The sequence below is a fragment of the Neoarthrinium moseri genome (genome assembly GCF_022829205.1).
Source record: "Neoarthrinium moseri strain CBS 164.80 chromosome Unknown scaffold26_Wmoseri_CBS_16480, whole genome shotgun sequence".
Lineage (NCBI taxonomy): Eukaryota > Fungi > Ascomycota > Sordariomycetes > Amphisphaeriales > Apiosporaceae > Neoarthrinium > Neoarthrinium moseri.
In genome coordinates this window covers 494899-506940 of record NW_026055140.1, presented here as the reverse complement: position 1 = coordinate 506940, position 12042 = coordinate 494899, and the positions used below count along the sequence as shown (strand labels likewise).

At 52.5% G+C, this 12042-nt stretch overlaps 4 protein-coding genes across 4 annotated transcripts; 1 reads left to right on the top strand and 3 right to left on the bottom strand.

Moving 5' to 3' along the window:
* Nucleotides 1-3231: 3231 nt before the first annotated feature.
* JN550_007153 (uncharacterized protein) lies at nucleotides 3232-6555 on the top strand (the record flags this gene model as incomplete). Its single annotated transcript, XM_049318972.1, has 1 exon — nucleotides 3232-6555. The coding sequence occupies one exon, from the start codon at nucleotides 3232-3234 to the stop codon at nucleotides 6553-6555; it is 3324 nt and encodes a 1107-aa protein (XP_049171048.1).
* Nucleotides 6556-6929: 374 nt separating this feature from the next.
* JN550_007152 (uncharacterized protein) lies at nucleotides 6930-7604 on the bottom strand (the record flags this gene model as incomplete). The annotated part of the gene is made up of 1 exon (XM_049318970.1): nucleotides 6930-7604. One exon carries the CDS (start codon nucleotides 7602-7604, stop codon nucleotides 6930-6932), a length of 675 nt encoding a protein of 224 aa, XP_049171047.1.
* Nucleotides 7605-8322: 718 nt separating this feature from the next.
* On the bottom strand, nucleotides 8323-8979 carry JN550_007151 (uncharacterized protein; the record flags this gene model as incomplete). The annotated part of the gene is made up of 1 exon (XM_049318969.1): nucleotides 8323-8979. One exon carries the CDS (start codon nucleotides 8977-8979, stop codon nucleotides 8323-8325), a length of 657 nt encoding a protein of 218 aa, XP_049171046.1.
* Nucleotides 8980-9778: 799 nt separating this feature from the next.
* Nucleotides 9779-10774, bottom strand: JN550_007150 (uncharacterized protein; the record flags this gene model as incomplete). The annotated part of the gene is made up of 1 exon (XM_049318968.1): nucleotides 9779-10774. One exon carries the CDS (start codon nucleotides 10772-10774, stop codon nucleotides 9779-9781), a length of 996 nt encoding a protein of 331 aa, XP_049171045.1.
* Nucleotides 10775-12042: the final 1268 nt, after the last annotated feature.

The window sequence follows — 12042 nt, the reverse complement described above, 5'->3', positions numbered from 1 at the left end:
CCCCTCTCCCCAGGACTTCAATCATGTCGTTTGTGCATGTCACTTACAGGAGACTGCACCTCTGCTAACTGTACCATTCTCTACGTGACCCGCCATAAGCCCCGCCTCGCTGCCCGTGTTGTCTACCAGTTGCCGTAACACACAACGGTCGGCTACAGTTTGTATGAGATCTGTGCGCGTCTAACAACTAAAGCACGTATATGATTAGAAAATACCCACAACTTGCCAGAGAAAAGCAAGCGTCGAGTTCTCTCTGTATGACAGCAAGCAGCAACAAAACCAAGCGCACCAATCTCTCAGGTTTCACGAGCCGGACACACCCGGAAGATGGGCATCAGCTGAAACGACATGACCTAAGACGAGCAAAATCCTTCTCGCCTCGATGCCGTCAGCAGCAAAGAGACCAAGGGGATGACGGGGTGAACTGTGTTGGCCCAAGCATTCAGCTGATATTACACTGCCGAGGATGTGCAGATGAAATACAGTACACACGCGCTTGCCGATTGCACGCATGCATACCCATTGATACTAAACCTGGTGCGGTTATGCTGATGTCCTCTTTAAGTAATCGGCTGTGGCTGCGGCGCGGACGGGGACACGCCTACCTTGACACAGTAGACAAAGTTAGAAGGCAAATACGAACCTGGACGCGCCCGCAGGCACATATACTCTACCGCATCGCACCCATGAATCTAATGCATGCCTTGCCGTTGGAAAGTCCGTCTCGACGCGGACAAGGCCAATCCCTCCAGGGGGGAGGGGGGGAGGCTGGTGAGCGATTCGGTTGGTACTGTTTCGCAGAACTCTCCCGGCAGGCGGCTTGCGGGCAGAACCCAGAGTTCGGAAGGTGGGCGAAGGTGTGGGCAGATACTTCCCCAGGAGACGAGATGCGGACAACGAACGACTGCGAACGATGTTTCTCCTCAAAACGTCTGCCCGGTAATTGGACCGAACGAGGTATGGAACCCTGATGGCCTCACTCTCGAACTCTGCCTTGGTTTTCGTCCTCCTCCCGCTTCAGACCCCAGCCAGAGGTTGGATGAATGTGGACGACTGCCGCGGTACGCTCGCTTGAACCCTGCCTCTGGTGGGAAATGGAAGCCCTTCTGGCTACTGATCCCGTGGCCTAACAGTAAGGTTGGAGAGTTGCTACCAGCCCTATAGCTGTTTGCCGACGGGAATTGTAGTTGACCTGTCAAGACTTTAGCCCATCTACTCCATGAGATAGGCCCCCGCGGGTATACTACTGTGCCGTGTAATATTGCCAGTGGAGTCGAGCCTTGCCTGCCCCGAGCATCGTTCAGCCTTGCTTCGCGGTAATGACATTATCTACGAGAACTATATTCATCCCATGGTACATGACAAATCCAGTGACTACCTCGTTTTGGCTGGGCCTTGATAGCTCGCATACCTGCACCTCCTGACTTTCCGCGGATCGAAATACGCAGCAGACAGAGCGTCAACCATGAGATGCACCCCTGACGAAAGGACCCTTGGATCGGTGCATTCACGCCAAACCTTCCAAGCCTTTCCTCGCGCTAAACTCGGGTGGAAGCCAACCGCTCTTCCACCAGGCCCGTGCCGGTACCAAGTTTGGCACACGCGATATCCCAATTCCGGCTCCCACTAGACTAAAGAGGGTCAAGCGGCCTCTGGAAGCTGATGCCAATGAGAGGGAAATGAGGGGCGACAAACGACAGAAATTTCTCGCCCGTCATTCTGGTGATGCAATCTGTAGCGTCTGATAACTATACCTGCTGCACTAGATACGCACTACGGTATATCGACAACAGCCTCCACCCCTTGGGCGGCCAGGAGGCGCTGCCGAAGTATGCTACCCTCGTGGATGTGGTCGGCCTAGGTGGTCGGTAGTACCAAGACCCCATCAGGCCCGAACTCTCGGGATCTCAATATTTACCTATCTGTATCGGCCGGATGAAGCTGGCCACATTAACCGTACCGCCCTCTGCTCCGAGGAATCCTTGATCTTCAAACCCCCATTATCCAGGTAACACATGCTTCCGGCGTGGCTGCAGGGCATCATACACCAAGATCGCACACCAGGATCAGGCGACACCACAGTCTGACATGCTTCTCCCAAATTTAGCCACGGTTGGTTAATCATCCCGCCAATCAAGCGGCAATCCCGTAGGACTAGTCACCTCCTTGCCTCTATCGCATCGGGATGCCAGAATATGCACGCGCCAGCCTCAACCCGCCCCATGCTGGCATGATACTTATTAGACCTCTGAGCGTATGCAATGAACACGCCGGGTACTACGGACATGTCTGTTCACGGGAACAGATTTGAGTGCCGCCAGGCCCGAGAGGACGGAGAAGCTACGGATGACGAGCTTCCGACCATGCACTCTCGACTTGGCCGGCCGCCGCGATGTACCCGGGGACCCTGGAAGTAACCCGCAGGGCCAACTGGTCGCCCACATGCATACACACTGCTCTTGATACGGACTGATGCTCTGGCATCTATCACCAGATGTGTAGGCAGGCATGCGCCACGAGGTCAGACAAATGGGCGAAAACACCCATCTCGGCCAAGATGGCTGTAAACTCATGCGAACACATGCATCGACTCATGACCTGTCGTTCTCCATCGCCTCACGGATTCACGCCTATATGATGATCTTCACAAGCCACGAGAATACCGCGCCTTTATGAAAGCGTTTCAATCAGCAGTGCAAAATCATGGGACACCATTCCTGCTGAGTCCAGACATAATCCGACCTACGCCTCGAGAGAGCGCCAGCCTTGCCAGCAGTTTGCTCTCCGTTCCACATAATACCTAGGTTCTTGACCCGGAAGCTTACGTGTAGCCTCGTCATGTTCGATAATCATCAGTAAACGATGACCGGATGCAATTTGTGGGTCCTCATTTTGCGGCTGCATCGGTCGTCCTTGCGTAGCCTCACAATGACTAGTTAGCTGTGCCAAGTTTAGCAGTAGCTTTGGGCCTCAACGGGTGGAGCATTCTGTTGTTTTCCGTCTGTTACGTTGCCAGAACATCTTGTCATTTTTTTAGGGAAATTCCATGCAGCCGAGACACCCTGCATCCCATCTTCAAACGATTTTTGCCGCTCGGAGTTGCCATTCGTGTTGCTGAACGTGTGCGTGGAGGCGCCTCGATAGGTTCACCTTCGGCGCTCTCGAAGAAAAGGGGGTCAGACCGTACCTTGGGCAAACCACCGTGCCAAGGCTTTCCGCCATTTGCGCACAATGCCCTACCGTGGCTCCGAGTATAGGCCTCCGCTGCCACCACGAAGTCCACGGCCGCCGGCAGGAACATCATCGCCCGCTTCCGGTCGTGGGTACTCTCCCTTCCCCCTCCAGCCTCCGGCTTCACCTTTCCAGAACCCTGGGTCTCAAGTCCCAGCTGAGGCTGGCCCCCCGGTTCCACCCCGTCCATCGGAGTACAGCGGCGGTCCGTTTCGGCCTCCTCCCACCGGCCACTATGGCCCATCGCCGGCATCGCCACCGGGATTGGCTCCCCCCGATGCTACTGCTCCGGGCTACATGAGCTTCCCCCCTCCTCCTGTTTCGCCTAATAGAATGCATTCCAGACCTCCTCATATCCGGCATCCGGCACCTCCGTTACCTCCTCGGCCACAGTCCACCACGTCGACTCAGTCGTGTGATGCGTATCGGCTTCATTCAGTAACACCGCCTGTGCCAGTCCTGACGCCGAGTGCTCAAAATCCGGGTAGATTAACAAGTTTCCCTCCACCTCCACCGGGACCGCCGCCAACACAGAGCCCTGAGGTCTTCAGGCCAACTCCGCATCAACCCACTGCTCACTCACGCCCAAGTCCCGTGAACACTTCACACGGAGAGTCAAGTAGCGTTCACCGTTCCAAATTTCCCTTGCCTCCTAGCCCTCCTGTCGACCCGGAGATTCCCAGTTCTCCGCCGCCGGCGTATACGCCGGTGGCGGATCCCACCCACCTACCCACTGCTCCTTCGTCAGTGTCGCTGACAAGTTGTTCAACTATGCCTTCTCCGGTGACTTCTCCGGTGACTTCTTCTCCGTCAATATCGCACCTGACCGGATCATCATCACCGCCACCAACTTCTTCCTCGACCGCATTTCACCGAGGCGCCTATCCCTTCTCGATTTCTTCGATGGCACCACAGCTAGTTGCATCTCCAGTGGCAACGCATTTAGTGTCATCCCCTCCTGTGGCATCCCCTACTTCGCCTCCCACGAGTGCCTCTGTCTCAAGTCCTCAATCTCCGCACGAGCTCTCGTTCTTCCCTGCACCTCCCCTGATATCACCTGCGCCTCGGCAAGATCCAATCGAAGAACTGATGCAGTCCATGGGCCTGGGTGGAGCATCATCGTCGGACTCGGAAGCAGCGAGTCTTCGGAACGAAGCAACACACTCAACATCATATGATGCAAGTGTGGCTACCTCAGATGGATTCCAGCATAGCTCCGTTGCTCCCCTCAGGCCTCCCAAAACTCCTTTGTCAACTCCCGGTCTGTCTAGGAGCTCTTTGATTCATGGCTCTGCGGCTATGACGAGTTTCGATAATACTATTCCCGACAGAGATGGCGATGAGGCGGACGAGGAGCTATACCCTGCTCCCAAACCCTGCTCCACAAAGCTGCCGACCTCGTTGCGCAGTCATGACCCATCCGCCATACTTTCTGCCAATAATTCAACGCCTATGGACGCCTCTCACATGCACCCCGAGACCTACGTTCGCCAGGGGGTTGGCCCTGGCTTCCGTCGCGCTCAGGGTCCTCCCGAAGGTGTCGGGGCACACCATACCGGCAAGATGGAAACGTACAAGCCTAACGGTGGCATCACCCCTCCAAAGTCATCTATGACCCCAACTTCATGCATTGATACACCCGTCACATTCGAGACGAGTTGGTATTCTCACTCGGCAGCGCCGGACTTTTTTATTTGCTCAAGATGCTACGTAGACCACATCGCGACTACCCAGTTCCGAAATATTTTCAGATGTTCGACATTCAGCGATAACAAGCCACGGCATTGCAGATTCAGCGCATCAAGGATGAAAGACAACATCTTCAAAACAGCGTTGGCGACCAACTACTTGCAGCCGGTCATCGACTGGATGCGCCTCCGAAGCACTATCATTGATTGTAAAGGTATTGATGGTGCTAGCGGGGATGCTGGTGTGAGATGGTTCAATGCAAAGCATGATGCCATCCCAGGCTTTGTAGTATGTCAAGCATGCTATGAAGATTATGCGCTATGCAACAGTCTCTCCTCTTTCCTTCAGCCGCATCCACAAGCCCAGGGCTCGCAGGACGTATGGGCCTGCGACCTGGCGGTCCCTTTCATCCAGAAGCAATATCAGCTGGACGGCAAGACGAAGGACTGGAACAACTTCGCTTTTGAAGCGAAGTCGCGTCTAAGCATCCCGCGCTGCCCGCAGAATGTCCAGATCAAGTCCAAGGGTAAAAAGTGGTTCACACCTATAAATGGTCCGGCTGGTCTGGTTCTCTGCGCCGCTTGCTATTGCGATCAGATAATCCACACTGGCGAGGAGGCCAAATGGCAAGTTGCTCATGGCCTCGTGGAAGCTAGCGACCTCCAGGTACGTTGTGCCGTAGGTCGTTCCCTCAATGTCAGGATACCGCTGGCGAGAGCACGTGACATGGACGATTTCTCTCTTTTCTGGAACGCTGTACGCGGTCTGGAGAGCCATGCTTTATGCGACGAGCAAGGAATCACGGATGGACAGTGGTACACCTTAAATTCCAGCCCACGCGGTTTCCAGATCTGCGGTGCGTGTCACGCTGCTATCGCTGAATCTCTGAATATATCACAGTTCTTTGAGCGAAAGTGCGATGTAGCGCCGGGTACGAACTTGAGATGCTGTTTCAATCTCACGCATCCGAGACTCAGGGATTTCTTGCCCAGGCTGCTGGAGATGTATTTTACAGGCAGCCCAACGGCCCTGACCGAATTCGCCAAAGTATATGCCCTTATTGCACCTTGCAAGAAATACGATGAAATTCAGGACGGCCACTGGTATGGCTGGCCTGAGTGCACCATATGCGCTGAATGCTACGTGGGATTCGCGCAGCACCAAGCACTCGCATCACAAATGCCTCTGAATTCCACCATGATGGTTGGGAACAGAACGTGTGAACTCTACTCCGAGCGCTTGCGGGGGCTCTATACGTCGTGTTCGGAGAAGTCGCCGCCCGATGCCACTGAACTGTTGAACTTTGCCCAGCATCGACGGCAGGTCTACGCCCAAACTGTGCCACAGATGCGCATGCTTGTGTTCCAGCAACGCCAGGCGGCAAGCCAACAGAATATGCTAAATACGCTCAGTATGTTCCACAACAACGCCGGCACACTGCAGCAGATAAATAGCCGTGGCCCTTTGGCGTATACTTATAACGTCCCGGGTCATTGGGGCGGGTACGGGTACGCAAACTTGGATCTCGCTCAAGGCGCCGCCGCTGGTCAGCAAGCTATGGGCGTCTTGATGGGCGCTCAGGGCCTGGTAAGTCAGTGTGCCATGTTAGAGCAGCAGTGGAAGGCCGTGGAGTAGGGATAGATGTGGTTTTAGAGGCTTGAGAGCGATCAGACTTGCACGAAGCTCGTTTAGTCTTAAACATAATTATACAGAGTCGCATGCAGGCGGGATGTAGTTCTCATCACATAGATGCTCTGAACGGCTTGAGCAGAATTACAGTTCACGAATTTGACTACCTTTGCCTCCATCACAAGATCAACTCCGCTGGACACCACTACCCGTATGCATGGCGTTAGCATTCTGTGGAGATGTAATCGAGGTTAGTTCTCAAATGATCAATAGAACATTCCCTGTACTACCTCCTACCGCCGAGTTCATACCGTTGGAACCTCGCACATGCTCTATGTCTACACTCTGCTACAGCTGACTAGACACGAATGCCCGTCCCATTACATCCGTTTCCGTCGTCGTGGCGGAGTGTCATCAGCGCCGTCCTTGCCGTGTTGCGTGCTGGTGTCGCCGAACTGGAGCTGCTCGGCGTATTCCGGCTCATTACGTCCAAGTAGACCGAGCTGGCTGCCTGAACGTTCGCGAGAGATGACGTGGAAGGGGTTTTGATGTGTGCCAGGAGACCCGGTCGGGGGTTGATGCTGAGCCAACTGGGTCTGTGAACCAGATTGTGGCAGGTCCCCGTGAGAGCTTGTCCGGGACATGTTGCCATGGCTCCCCGATCTCAAAATGCCGCCTCCACTAGTGCCAATACTATCCCGTGACTCGGACTTCGGAAGATAGGCTGGCGAGCCTGAAGACCCCAAGCGGCGTTCGTGGTGGCTGGTCTCCGAGATCTCACCCAGGCTCCCACTTGGCGTCAAGGGGCCACCTCGGAGGCTGCTACGTGATACTGATCGCGGGAGACCGCCGCTACGGCCACTGTCACTTGTCCTTATTATGACCTGACCAGAAGAGACAGAGCGCTGTGAAACATTTGAATTCGAGCGGTGGCGGCCCGGCGTTCGAGAGCCAGAGTACTGAGATAGCTGCGAAGTGTGAGAGGTGTTGCGATGGTGCTGAAAAGGTCCTGGCGGAGGTGGCGATGGGGTGTCGGAACGTTTAGAGACAGACATGGCTGTCTTGACGCAATGTGCTGCTACTCTGCGAGGGGCCAAAGGGGGGACGACTGTAATGAACACTGCCTACCAGTGATAATACAGATGCAGACTGTTGCTTACATTTGTGACTGGTACCAGAGAAGATGTATATATGCACAGATTCGGAGTCAAGACGGTTCGATAATGAGCAAAAGGTTTGGTGGTATCAAGGAAATACAGACAGTAACGGGACTCACTTCTAAAGCAAAGTCTATACATTTGACTCAGACACGTCATCTACTTCTTCATTATCAGAGTTATGAGCAATCTTTGAGTCCAAATGCACAGTTCTATGTACATCACGATGCAACCCAATTGAGGGTAAATCAGAGATGAGCGTCTAGAAAAGTAGTAAGTGTGGAGGATAATAATCTTGCCAGGACATCACAAATAGCACAAGCGTGTTTTGTGATTCACAGTTTGCCATCTTGGCTTGAGCAAGTTCCATTTCCCACAAATGCATCCCGTAAGAAGACCAACACTATGACAAGAGAAAGTCTACGCAACGTGCCAATGCATGTGTCTTTGTGGTGAGGACTTGTCAAGGCTGTGTTAGGACAAGCGAGAGAAATGCGGTATCTGGCGCATGCTGATTCCCCTATTGGCTCACCTAGGTGATTTCATTTTGCTGTGACGCTTACCAGGTCAGACTTCATGTTGATACTGTAATTCTAAACATAATAACCTGGCCAGGTCACAACGGCCACTTTTCATTCGCTTTCAAGTTACGCTCGGTTTGCTGCCAAGTAATTTTATCCACCTTGTATAACCAACCAATAGGCCTTTCTGCATAACTCACAGCTCCCTTTTCTTCAATAGCCCCGAACCCCATTGAGCGCATGAGCGATCTCCATGGCTCATTCGCGATACCAGTCTCCATCCTGACTACCTGACATCCCAAGCTATTGAAAGCAAACTCAGAGGCCATGCAGATAACCTCTGACGAATAACCCTTTCGACGGTGCCTGTGATCCATGACGATACCTAGGTCGGTCAGATAACGCCCTTCAGGGCCCGGCAAGGGATGTTCCCGCTCAGGCTCTGTACCTTCGTATTCGTCCTTCGTCCTGAAACAGTTGAAAGCCATGTATCCAATAACTTCGTCTGTGTGGCGCAAAGCCACAGCTAGGAAAGGACCTCTACCTTCCGAAGCTAATTTCCTCCACTTTTCGATGCGGACGCTGATACTATCAATCGTGAGATCCTTCATAGCACCAGTTTCCCCCAACGGAAGGTTTTTCACATTGCCTAGCAGTTCGATAAAAGCACCCGCGTCTGCCACTGTAGGTGTTCGGATGACGAGACGCGGAGATTTGATCTCATAGGCAGTCGGAGGAAATGCGAAAGCCATGTTGATAAAACTTGTGTTAGATGGTGCTCTCGAAAATCAAAGATCCATGAATGCTTGTACTCGACCAGTGAGACGAATCGTAAGTTGCGAGCTTAGTTATATTGCCCAATAACTCCTATAGGTTACTTCACAATCATCTATGGATCACCAACAACCTAACGTTTACCCATGTTAGGCAGGTCAATCTGACCAAAATGACTCAGAGACTGCACCTCCACTCTTGACTCATCCACGGCCCCGCACCTCATTGCTGTGCCGTATCCTCGCACCCTTGAGATACATACAAAGTCCGACAAGAGAAAGAAACACAAGTCTCTTATTGTGCGGCTCTCAGGCTCTCAAGCTCTTGAGGTTTGAGTGTTCCAGCGTAAGTGTCAATTGATGACACAACGCCACAAATTATGTTGGATTATTCTTTTGGGACACTCTTTGGAAGTGGGGGACAATGTTTGAAACATTACATCTTGCTTATCCTATCGACTAGCAATTGTCCTCTTACCACCACAAGAAACTTGCCCGCTTTGATGTTAAGTTCTATGTAGTGAAACCACACGTATGTGAATGAATCAAGCGAAGCTAATTCTAAGTACGCATATTAAGTGCTACCGTGCATTTCAGCACAATGTTCCGTAGTCTTCATGGATTGCTACCGCCTGGCAGGTCTGAATTCTATTTGTAAGCCACCCAAATCATCGTGGGAGAGGGATAACCTCAGTGCAATCAGTAAGTGTATTCAGTTTCTTAACGCCAAGCATACTCATCCTAAAATAAGCAGATGCGAATGCCTGATCTATGTTAGTTAAACTGCCCCGAAATCTCGAACTCGTTTACTTACTGGTGCCCACGTCGACTGCCCGGAGAACCCCGCAAATACTTTCCACTGACCGGATGTTTGGCTGTCAGTTGCAAGGTTCCTATCGCTGGGGAATGTGACGATCGTCGTGCTATTTGCACTAGTCAGGGTCTCGGAGTAGAATTTGGTGTCCCAAACCCCTGGAGTAGCGTCTTGAGGAGCACCAGCCCGGCTCGGTTCGACAAACTTTTGCGTAGAGGCTGTATGGGCACCTACAAGAGCAACCAAGTCGCTTGCAGTAAATGTTTTAGCTGCGAAAAGTTCTATTAAGGATTGCGCAGATTGGAAAGGCGAAGGGAGCAAGCCTGTGGGGCCAGCTGTGCTGTCATCGCGACGGCCGACAAAGTTTCGAATTCGAGGCCCGCCGGGACACGAAACAATTCCAACGACAGCAGCGGTTTGGATGAGATCCGCCATGCCTACGCCATGCTCTTTATACTTGTTATACCACATGCGGGTCTGTGCGCCAATCTCCTCCAGGCCGCGATTCTCTGTCCGACTGAGTTCATCTGACAGGAGTAGAGAACCGTCAGCACCGCCGTAAGAAGCGTCGGTGTTCCACGTTGCAGCGTCATGAAAACCTTGGCGGATGGCACCTCGAGCAAGTGAGGTACACCCGTTAGAGTCGCGGAAGGCATCTTCCAATTCTCTGACGACGTAACTCCACACACAGCAAGTCTCCTGCCCGCAGGAATCTGTCCCCAGGTCACCAGGCGCTTGATACGTAGAGCCACCAGCAATAGCACTGGCCCCTTGAAGGATGGACTTGATCGTTTGGCCAACATCGCTCAGCAAGTCTCCTGTTAAATCACCGAGGAGCTCGGTCGACCGTTGCGCGATGCCACGGTTGTGAGCTTCAATTTCGCCCAAAACCCTGTTCATGCCAGGGTAAGCCGCTGTTTGAGTTATAGCAATAGGAACTATGAGATCAGATGCCTTCATGGTGTATGATGGTGAAAGGTCGTAGATATGACTACTATTAAAGGCTCTTCGTTCGGAGAGGCTCAACAATTTAGCAGTTAAAGGGCAAAGAACAGTGCAGTCTAAGTGCGCAAGTCCAATGAATACCGATGGAAAAAGATGGCTTGGATTAATGACCAAGATATGATTGCGCTTCTCCTAGGAGTAACACAGTTCTTATATCTAGAATGCAGCCTTTTGCACCGACTCTTTTCCCATTCGCTAAGAATTATACTGACCTATTGCAGACCTATGGCTTTGGGTCCGAATCCACTGTAGTCAGCCGTGGCTATGGTTCAAGGATGAGTATCTGCCAGTCGTGGCTGTACCAATGTTCTACCAGGTACAAGCTCATGGACTGTAACAGATCTTGAAAGGCACTAGCTATTACGCTAGGGCGGACTATGCTGGTGAAACACCGTATTGGTGTAGGTTGGACAGGGGTGACATCCCGAAACTATTGCTTAAGCTTCGGACTCTGAAGCTGACTGCATGGGTCGCCAAATGCAGATTATAGGAAGCGATCTGCTAAGGGTATTCCTCCCAGTCGAATAGCCCGCCAAGTCTAACTTTGCCCGTAATATTCACGTGGGACCCGCATCGCCAAAGGCAAACATCAGCAGTGACTTGGTCTCCATTGCCGCTTCTGGCAAAGTTGACCTTGTGCCACGACTGCCAACACCGGTGCCCCAAGCTTACATTGAAATCGAATGCCTCGAAAACTCCGATGATTGCACCATTGCTGCCGATCATTCGCCAATGCCTCATCATGCGGACCGCCATAGGCCGCCATAGCAATGCCCACAGTAACAATGACTGTTCATCGGTCTCATCTGGAGTTGCATTGCCGAAGCACACATGCAGTAGTTCACCGGACTTTATCGCAACGGCAAATCAATCTCAATCATGCTTTTCAAACGGTGGGACATTGGTTAAGCACAAGTCCCGGACGTCCGGTGATCGTCCCGGCTCGGCGGCAAGCCATGGGCCAGTGCCGTTCTAGTTTGGGAAAGCAGGTCAGCTGACAGCTAACGTGGAGGGGGCATAACAATTCCCATCGTGGGGAAAAGAGCAGCCCCAGCGAAGGCACTACAGCCCACAAAGTTTCTCTAGTCTACCGTCGAGGTGGTACTACAAGTATCCTGGCAGGCCTAGTACGCATGCTCTACAACGTCATACCTTGCTCAACTCAAATCCGTGATATGGGTTGAACTTTGAATTGTGCACTGCCTGCCACTTTTTGGGATATA